We start from the raw sequence: 10,526 nt of genomic DNA, 5'->3' as shown, positions 1-10,526 counted from the left end.
CAGAGCCTCCTGCAGCTTCCGCTTGGCCTTCTTCTCCTTCTTCAGACGCTTCTGGATGGAGGCTGGGGAGGGGAGGGGAGGATGTTACTTGGATTTTAACTTAAACACATTTTAAAGCCCACTAAGTAATTTATTCACCTTAATATAACAGCTTTTTGAATCATTTTGATGGCACAGTGACTTCTAATAAGGAGAATATCTGCTCTGTGATTCCCACAGCGCCCTCCGAAGGCCTGTTCCTCCACTATGGATTTGTGGTGTCCGCGTCCCCGAGCGGCTTGACATTGTCAAGTTGCCTGGAAATTTTAAGTCCATTTCCTGCATAGCGTCTTCAAATTAAAAGTTTTCCGCTGACAAACTATCATGGTGCTTTTATTTTGGTGGTGAAAGGTCAAAGTTCAAGGTCATTTTCATGCTCGTTAATGCAATATCTCAGGAGGGAATTTCTTCAAATTTGGCTCAAACATGCAATCGGATTCAAGGATTAACTGATTAGATTTTGGTGGAAAAAGGTCAAAGTTTAAGGTCACTGTGGCCGTCTGTTCCATCAAGGAAGGGGGTGGGGCTAGGTAAAAGGGGGCCATAGCTATGTATAGGAAGATCGTACAGAGTCGGGATTCGAGGGGTGTGTAGGGGGAGTGGCTAGGGGGTGTGGGTGGTAGTAAGAGGCGTGGTGAGGGAAAGGGCGGAGCTAGGGAAAAGGGGCCATAGCTAGGGATAGGAAGATGGAAAGGGTCAGGGTTTGTGGGGTGGCTAGAGAGAGTGGCTAAGGGGATGTGGGTGGTGGGAGGGCGTGTGGGTGTCAAGGAAGGGGGCGGGGCTAGGGAAGTGGGTTGTAGCTATGGATAAGAAGGTCATAGAGAGTCAGGGTTCGAGGGTTGGGTAGAGGGAGTGGATAGGGAACTCTGCATGGTGGGAAGGACGGTGGTGAGGGAGGGGGCGTGACTAGGGGGTGTGGGGTAGTAGGAAGAGGCGTGGTGAGGGAAAGGGGTGTGGCTAGGGCAACTATAGGCAACTATAGGGAATGTTGTTGTGCCTGTAGCTAGAACCTGTGCCATGATGAGAATGGCTATGTACAGTGGCTTCCTTAAAGTGGAATATGTTGCCAAGCTACATTATTAATGCTAGGTCAAATGTGATTTTCAAAAAATCAATTAAAAGACTCTATATACCTAATGAATAACTAAATTATAAACTACTCCCTTGTCCTATGTTGAGGTGTCTTGCTATTCCTTGTATCTAGGTGTGTCTTTAATTCATTTTAATCTAGTCTTTTTTCTTTACTTGTTATTTCCTTTTTATAGTTTGATATTGTGTTGCCTTATGATTTTGATTGATTGATTTGGGTTGTATTACTTGTTTTGTTTTATATTATGTTAATATTGGTTTTGTTATGTATTATGTATTATGTTTTTGTTTTAGTTTGCTTTAGAATTCTGTTGTAGTTCGGGTTGAATTACTAGTTTTGTTCTGTAATCATTGTAGTTATGGGTTGTATTATTTGTTTTGTTCTGTACTACTTTTGTGTATGTTTTGTTTTGTTTTGTGTTGTTTTAATTCTGTGATGCATTTTGTCAATATGCATTATGTCAATGTAAACTTATAGTTATTATGTTGTATGCATCATGCCATGTTTTAATTATGCTGTTTTAATATATTTTAGGACCCCAGGAAGACTAGCTTTCACTATTGTGATAGCTAATGGGGATCCAATAAAACAATAAATAGGGGAAAGGGGCCATAGCTAGGGATAGGAAGCTCAGAGAATCGAGGTTCGAGCGGTGGGTAGGGGGAGTGGTTGGGGGTATGTGGGAGGTTTAGCGGTAGGGGTAGGACCATTTTCCACATTGAAAACGATTTGCCGTGTTGTTGCCTAAAGTGCCATAAGGCTGAATGGCCACACCACTGCGCAGTGGGCTTCAAGGTATTTGTCCTTGTATGACTCTGGACAGACATGGATGTAGACTGCTGACTTGTTGGCTCAGGCATACATCCACGATACGCTATTTCTAGTTCTCCAGTGAACCAGTTATAAACACTGCAGAAAGGTTAGCGAAGTAGACAGTACAAGCAGAAACAGTCAAATAAGGCTGATATCTGAACGTACAAACAGGAAGTGTAGCATTTAGGTGGGCTGCAGTTTTCCCAAATAGTAAAACGACAGAATGGGACTTTTAACGAGAAAAGGAGACCGACACCCTTTATTTTATTTTTTTATTTAACCTTTATTTATGCAGGTTAGCCTTTATTTATCCTATTATTTAAAGGGATAGCCCAACTTTTTGGGAGATTTGCCTATATTTGCCATATCACTCATACATGAACAAGATAAACAATGCCTTTGCCATCACTCTCTGCTCAGTATGCTGTGAGGTACAGCCCTTCAGTTAGTTAGCATCTCCAGTGAATTGCAGGAAACAACATTGCTTATCTTGTTTATGTATTAGCTATATGGCAAATAGGCGAATCTCCCAAATAGTTCGCAATGAAGTTTACTTTACTTTACCTCAACCTGCTTTCTCTACTTCAACTGCAGTTAAGGATTTCCTACACTTCCCAGAGTACATTCCGACAATCCAGAGAGAACGGACCTTGTAGAACAAATTTGTGTTCCCGAAAATATAAATCTTTTAATATGTGGGTAAATATGGGGCAATAAGAGACGAACACTAGTCTGATTTAAAAAAAATAAAAAATCCAGATTTTTCTCTTGTCTCCATAATGTCGAGGGAAACTTCCCATGTTTGGTGAAGAAGAAAATACTATGTAGCTGGAAAACATGGAAACCATACTACTAACACATGTTTGAATGGAAATTGTATGGTCTGTATAGACAATGATTATTTATATTCTTTAATTTATATAAAAAAGAAAAATCAAATCAAATCAAATCTAACCTCTGCTCTGTAGTTCAGAGGTGAGCTGTCGTTCCAGACTCTCCCTCATCTCTCTCTCTCTGTACAGCTCCATCTTCAGCTCTCTCTTCTCTGCCTGGATATGCTTGTCCTGCACCCGGGCGTTCTCCACCGCCACCTTCAACAAGCCCTGAGGGGGCGGGGGAGAGAGAGAGAGAGAGAGAGAGAGAGAGAGAGAGAGAGAGAGAGAGAGAGATAGAGAGAGAGAGATAGAGAGAGAGGGAGAGAGAGAATGCTTAAATATGGCAGCCCTTTGATTTAGAGGGGTGACTGATCACGCAAAAGCTGTGTATATCCATAAAAACCCCAAAGGAAAGCAAAAAGCAAAAAGATGATCTCATCACAGTTTTGCATCTTTGAGACTTTGAGAGATTGATTGCTTGGTTGAAACTTTATGTTGTGTAATATTGCTCAAACAGTTTCAAGTAATCTATTAGTATAAAATCCATAATCAGTTTGTGCATGATAATTATTAGCATAATATTAGCCTTTGTCAAAGCCTGATGTCACAATTTGGTTTTACGTCCCCATTTAAATCTTTTCCTGAAAATGTACCTTTCAGTGAGTGTGTTTACGCGCACGCTAATAAACCGATTATTATCGTATTTCTAGAGTTACCTGATTTTCAAGTGGTCGTGTAAACAGCATAAACCCATATCCTTTATCAGATAAAGGCAGTTATTGGATTATGATAAATGCATTAAACACACCTAGCTTTCTGCTGATTTCATCGGTTTTATTCCGTGCATGGACCAGTCTCAATGTCCACTCACACATTTTGAGGTGAGTTCCCGCTATTTGTGCACGTAATCGCGGAAATCAGATTATTGCCAGTTACCTGATTATTCTCAGTTATCTGATTATTGTGTGCATAATAGGGGTGTCACGATACACTCAGTTCACGATACGATACGTATCACGATACTGGGTTCACGATAACGATATGATACGATACGATTTTAACAATATTTTTTTAAACTTGAATAATGACAATATATGACTGGAAAAGTAGTATTTTATTTGAAATGCACAAATACAAAACATGCTGTTGTGGGAAATTGTTATTACAATAACAACTAGAAAAAACATGAGATTGGAGATAAGGCTTATCTTGAAATAGAATGAGTTACACCGTCACTTAGATTTACTTTGAACTAAAAGGTTTCTCAGCAGTATAAATTCTCATTGTGCATCTTCAGTTTTTCTTCAAACTCAAACAACAAGACTTTTCTTAGTCTATTTTTTATGCATCTTCAGTTTTTCCTGTCAAGTAAACAGTTTTGCCAGAAACTCAATTGAATGGTTTCTCTCCTGTATAACTTCTCATGTGTCTCTTCAGAGACTTGTTCAACTGAACTACTTTCCACACATTGAACTTCAACAAACAAAGACGTTTCTTTGTCTACTTTTGAAAAAAAAAAAAAAAAAAAAAAAAAAAAAAAAAAAAAATTCACGATATGAGATTTCATCTCAATGATACATATCGTGACGTTTTACTATCGCGAAATTTCGTGGGACGATATATTGTGACACCCCTAGTGCATAAACACACTCAATTATGTTTTCTGATCCTTTGTGTGTGTTTTTTTATTCAGTTTTACTGCTGGATTTTGTATTTGTTTTGTGAAGCACTTTGTAGCACTGTTAAGATCGCTGCTAGGCAAATTAAGTTTACAGTATGATTATTAAAGTGATTTACAACACTTCTACAAAAGCCCATTCCTCATGCATTTTTATACGTTCTACTTTGCATAGGCCCACCCTCATCATGCTGTAATTGCTAGTTTTCACACCTTTCAAACATTTCCACTTAATATTCTTAACGTGTTGAAATTGTTGTTGGGTGATGTGTAATTCCTCCCATTTGCTATCGTCTTATCTATCTACTAAAATCACTTATTTTGCTGCTGCAGCGCCCCAATTTCCCCACGGGGATCATTAGTTTCATCTTATCTTAAATTTGATACATCGTCTAAAAGCCTTAATAATACCTGAGAGGATGAACTTTATTGTAATTATGCTCTTCGCCCTTAATGACTCATAATCGCAGTATCATGTATTTCTGCTAAAACAATCACACAGAGATCCCACCTTCAACCGCTTTCCCCAAAAACTAACAAACAAAACAAAAAGTGTTAAAGTCCGACTTGATAAAAACCACCATTACCTGTATGTTGGTGAGCAGGGTCTCCACTGACGACAGGCCGTCGGCGAATAGGAACGGAGCTGGGAAGCCGGGGGGCAAGATTTGCCCCGACGGCAGCCTATCAAAACCTGGCTTCACTGCAGGCAAACCCAACGAGGAGTCTTCTGCCAGAGAGAGTCACAAATGATTAAGACTTTAAATAACAATATCCAGTTCCAGTTTTCAGTTCAAATTGCTCGTGCAGGTGCAAGTGGCTAACTGGTGGCTAAATTGAATTCAAGATTTCCTGGTTTCCAGGTCGTACATTGATTGATTGACAACATTGATTGATTTATGTTTTGAATGCTCTTTGTTGGACTTCTTCATAGTATAATTTGTTGAAGATGTAACATTAGTATAGCAGGCCTTGCTACTGTAAGTATGCCTATTATGTTAGCAGTAACCTTAGTTGCTAACTTTCACTGTTATATTTTTTATCAATTGTTTCCAAGAGGCTCACAGCTGGCAAGCATGTAACACTATGCTAGTTTTCACTTCTTTAAGTGTTAGCTTAGAGTCAACGATCACTCAACAGCTATAGGGAACCAAAGTGAACGTCACTTCCTGCCTCTCTCAGCGAACCAGCTGCCTCATAAAAAAATATGAATGTAGTGAACAGAGACAGACGTTACCTTTCTGATCGCGTTTGAATTGTGCCACGGGGTACACATATCATGTTTGTCAATGCAAAAGATAACTTTGCAAGTCAAGACAGTTGCAGTTTGAAGTAAAACTGTGGCACTATAAGTTATAAATCAGAAAGACTACGCACAACCAGTCGCATAAGTGACGTCTCTCCCGCCACGCTGTGTTGTTGTTGGTGTGACATTATTGTGTGACATGAGAGATGTAGTCGATTGACAAAACCAAACCTTACGTTTTAGTTTCAGAACAAACTGCGACTTTCTTGACATTAATATTTTCTCTTTCTTTTAAACTGTCAAAATGGCACAATTCAAACGGGATCAGAAAATGTATCATCTCTTGCCGTTCACCACCATTCATATTTGTTCCAGACGCTGGTACGCACGGCGAGGCAGGAAGCGGTGTTCACTTTGGCTCTCTATTCACCTTATTCACCACGCCCACTTTTTCTCTCTCGTGTTAGACGCAATTGTATTTGTTCTTCCGGTTCAGCGCTAGTTGGCGGCCAATTTCAAAACAAAATGTCACTATGAATGAAGTTTGGCAACATTTAGAAGCTACACTGCGGCCAACTTCAGTTACATGTTCATAGCGTTACTATACTGCTGCAAGGAGCCGATGGCTGTACCCGGTCGGCATTTAACGTTAGTTACAAAAGCACGTCGACAGTGTTTTCTCACTGCCAGTAGCCTACTGTAGGGGTTAAGAGATACTAGCTAGTTCGACCGGTCGTTAACATTTTTCTCACTGCTAGTCTGGCAACTAACGTTAAATGCCGACCGGGTACAGCCATCGGCTCCGGGGTTGACAGATAGCTAGTCCGACCGGTCACACAGCCAGCGCTCTCAGTCCTCGCTGCTCGTTGAATATTTCCAAATAGGCGTTATTATGATAAACTGGTCACATATTTGGAATGTTACGTTCTCACCCGAAAAAATATTAAAACTTTAAAACAGTTTGGTTTTTTTTTGCTTGAAAACAGCTTTTTGGCAAGTCTAAAAATGACTACGGTAGGCGTAACCTACTTCCGTGTCTAAAACGGAAAGATGATTACAAAATGACATCATGCAGAAGCGTCCTTATATGGGCAAAGAACAAGGTGAATGGTGTTAGCATGGAACATCGGATCCAATGATTTTCCAGAGACACGTGGATGATGTTTCTGTCTTGACCAACAGACCAATCAAACCACTCCGTTCAATCAACATCCCCAATGTATAATTCCAAAATGGCACCAGGAATAAAAAATAAAGCGAGAAATAGACGTTTGTGGTTTTTGTCAATGATACACTTTCGGGAGCTTACAGTGAAGTTTATGCAATGTTTAAGCTTCACTAAGGTATAAAAGGCAACGAAGCAGCATCAGAGAAATCAATTACGCCAAAACACACACACACACACACACACACACACACACACACACACACATAGAGGTCGTTAGTATTCTGACAATCATGCGCGGTACTAATTGGCAAGGATTAAAGACATCCTTGTGTGTGTGTGTGTGTGTGTGTGTGTGTGTGTGTGTGTGTGCGTGTGTGTGCGTGCGTGTGTGTGCGTGCGTGCGACTGCTTGTGACTGTGCGTGGGTGCATAATGTGTGTGTGTGTGTGTGCGTGCGCGTGTGTGTGACTGCCTATGACTGTGTGTGAGAGATGGAGAGAGAGAGCATCTTAATCAGCGTTAATTTCACAGCAGAGTTAACCCAGTTGTCAGTGTGTTAGGCATTAAGGGCTGAGCAGGCACTGTGACGCACTCACGATGAGCACGCATGCACGTGCATGCACACACACACACACACACACACACACACACACACACACACACACGCGCGCGCATGCACACACACACACACACACACACACACACACACACACACGTATCTCTATTCCCCTATCTGCCACTTCATCCATACATCCCTATATTCTATTACAGCACCCCTCCTCTCTCTCTCTCTTTCCCTCTCTTCATCACTTTCTGCCTACTTTCTTCCTCCCTGCATATTTCTCTCTCTCTCCATCTCGATCTTTCTCGCCCTTCATTCTCTCCATCTCTTTCCTTGTTCTCTCACTTCATCTTGACCATTTCCCTTCTTTTGCTGCTCTCTCTCTCTCTCTCTTTCACTCCTTTCTTTCATTCCTCCCCCCGTTTCTCTCTCATTTAAACTCAAACCACTTTATTTCTTCCTCCCTCTGTCTTCCCATTCCTCTCTGCTTTCTCTCATCGTTCCCAATCTATTTCTCCCTCCCTCCCTCTCTCTCGCCCTGTCTCCCCCTCCCTACCCCTCCCTGTCTCCCCCTCCCCCTCCCTCCCTCCCCCTCCCTCTCCCCCTCCCCTGTACCTCCCTCTCTCTCTCTCCCACTCTCTCTCTCTCCCCTGTCTCTCCCTCTCCCCCTCCCCTGTACTTCCCTCTCTCTCTCCCACTCTCTCTCCCTCCCCTGTCTCTCCCTCTCCCCCTCCCCTGTACCTCCCACTCTCTCTCCCTCCCCTGTCGCTCCCTCTCCCCCTCCCCTGTACCTCCCTCTCTCTCTCCCACTCTCTCTCCCTCCCCTGCCTCTCCCTCCCCCTCCCCTGTCCCTCCCTCTCTCTCTCCCTCCCCTGTCTCTCTCTCTTCCTCCCTCTCTCCCTCCCCCTCCCTCTCTATCCCTCTCCCTCTCTCCTCCCCATCCCTATCTCTCCCTCTCTCTCTCCCTCCCCTCCTTCTCTCTCCATCCCCCTCTCCCGCCCCTCCCTCTCTCTTCCTCTCTTTCCCTCCCTCTCTCTCCCTCCCTATATCTCTCTCTCCCTCTCTCATCTGTCACTCCATCTCTCCTCCTCCCTCCCTCTCTCCCTTTCCCCCCCTCTCTCCCTCTCCATCTGTCTCCCTCCCTCTCCCTCTCTCTATTGAGAGTTGATTTGAGTTCAGGTGTGGACCAGTGATGTCATTCATGCACACACGTTATCACTGGTCCACCAACTTAACTCAAATCATCTCTCAATAACTGTCAACCTAAATGAACACGTGCTAAACCTTTAACAGTTTTCAGATCACGACAGGCCGTATAGTACATGCTTATTATAGCACACCTAAGGGTCGTGCTTAGGTGTGCTATAATAAGCACATATCACAGTCTGAAGTGACCTACTGCTTTTATTAAATGGCTACCAAGTATGTCAATATGAAAGTAATCGCTTAAATCGCTTAAATCAGTTTGGACCTGAGCCCCTCTGGCTCAGCTCCAAACTGCTCACTTTCATATCAACTCTCCCATAATCGACCCCAATAAAGTACACACAGTGAGTGGCTCTAACTGTGGTATATTTAGTGTGGTATATGCTAAATATACCACAGCTGTGAGCCAATCAGATTGCTTGATTTGAAAGAGCCATTTACAAGAGTGTAATAAAAACCAATGCGCTGCAGTAGTCTTCATCATAGATTCCCCCCAAAATTTTCCTTTCTTTTTTCTTTTGGCAATTGCTCTCTAAGACAAGGGTTCCCAAACTTTTCAGCGCGCAACTCCCAACATTCTCTTGTTAAGCTGTGATGCATGACCTCCCCACAATAGGACTTCCGGGTCCAAGCGCCAAGCCTCTCTGTGTTGTCAATATGCCACAGTGCTGTGTCTCTGCTGTGTCTCTGCTGTGTCTCTCACTGATTGAATAGACCCGAGACTAAAGAAAAACATTTCAACTGTCATTCTACCGCTTTCCTTGCGATGAGAAAGAGAAGAGGAAATGGCTGCAGTTAATAAGGTAAGTTACAATTCGGAGAAAGTACGTAGAAAAACAAAGTTTGGCGCTAAGTCTAAAAAGATGATCTATAGAAAGTTGTTAAATTAAAAAAATATATTTATAAAAATATATCTAAAAAGTTTCACGGGATCCCGCCAGAGTTGTTTTGAATGAGGCGAATGAGGAGCGGTGCCGCTTTGCCCCGGAGGTGACGCGGGGTGAACGTCTGTCGTCAGTTTTGACAACCGAATAACGGTGACCCCCACTATCCCCGGAGGTGGTTGAAGCATGCAAACGTTTATGTGCACATGATCATTTTCTAAACAAAACACACACAAAAATACAATTATGGTTCAAACGTGCTATTTTTAATCTTATGTATTTATACTTCACACATTTTGTAGTTCAGACATTCTTTAGGCCAATTTCACACATTCTGGAAATTATCTTGTGACCCACCCAGTGGTGTCCCGTGACCCCCGGGGGGTCCCGACCCCCACTTTCAGAACCACTGCTCTAAGAGGAGCTGAATTCATCCATATTAATTTTGATTTAATGATTTTGATTTTGATTATTTTTCCCCCTTTTTTCTATGCACCTTAGATGAGCTGCAAGGCTGCAACTGTTTTTTTCCCCCTTCTTCTGACAGCTGCACTGAAGCTTCTGGGTTGAGAATGGAGTGGAAATGAAGGGAAAGAGAGAGGGAAGGAGAGAGAGAGGGAGAGAGAGAGGGAAGGAGAGAGAGAGTAAAGAATCAGATGAAAAGAGAATGGAAAAGGAGGGGGAGGAGAGGAGGGGAGGCCCTGCATGCTTTTAGTGTCTGACCTCTTCACCCCTTTTAACCATCCCTCCTTCACTTAGCTCTGCCTGCATCCCTCCATCTCTCTCTCTCTCCCTCTCTCTCTCCATGTCTCTCTCCCTCCCTCTATCTGTCTCTCTCTTTCTCTCTCTTTCTCTCTCTTTCTCTCTCTTTCTCTCTCCCTCTCATCTGATTGATGGCTTGGAGACAGGTGATCAATAGGGAAAGCAGAACATCCTGACGTATCTGTTTGTGTCTGTTTGTGTGTG

The 10,526-nt window shown here is 42.6% G+C and overlaps 1 protein-coding gene across 1 annotated transcript in view; it reads right to left on the bottom strand.

Annotated features, from left to right (window-relative positions):
• The window catches only part of LOC310779492 (dachshund homolog 2-like), a gene marked incomplete at both ends in the record, with an annotated part of 114,066 nt that overhangs the window by 11,608 nt on the left and 91,932 nt on the right, over positions 1-10,526 (bottom strand). The window contains 3 exons of the mRNA XM_083640023.1: positions 7-62; positions 2,898-3,045; positions 5,083-5,225. Coding sequence (XP_083496149.1) covers positions 7-62; positions 2,898-3,045; positions 5,083-5,225 — 347 coding nt within the window. The remainder of the gene's footprint in view (positions 1-6; positions 63-2,897; positions 3,046-5,082; positions 5,226-10,526) is intronic.

This window comes from Poromitra crassiceps (assembly GCF_964638095.1).
Source record: "Poromitra crassiceps genome assembly, chromosome: 7".
NCBI classification, from domain to species: domain Eukaryota; kingdom Metazoa; phylum Chordata; class Actinopteri; order Beryciformes; family Melamphaidae; genus Poromitra; species Poromitra crassiceps.
Note: the sequence above shows the minus strand (reverse complement) of the source record. Positions and strands in the feature narration are given on the sequence as shown.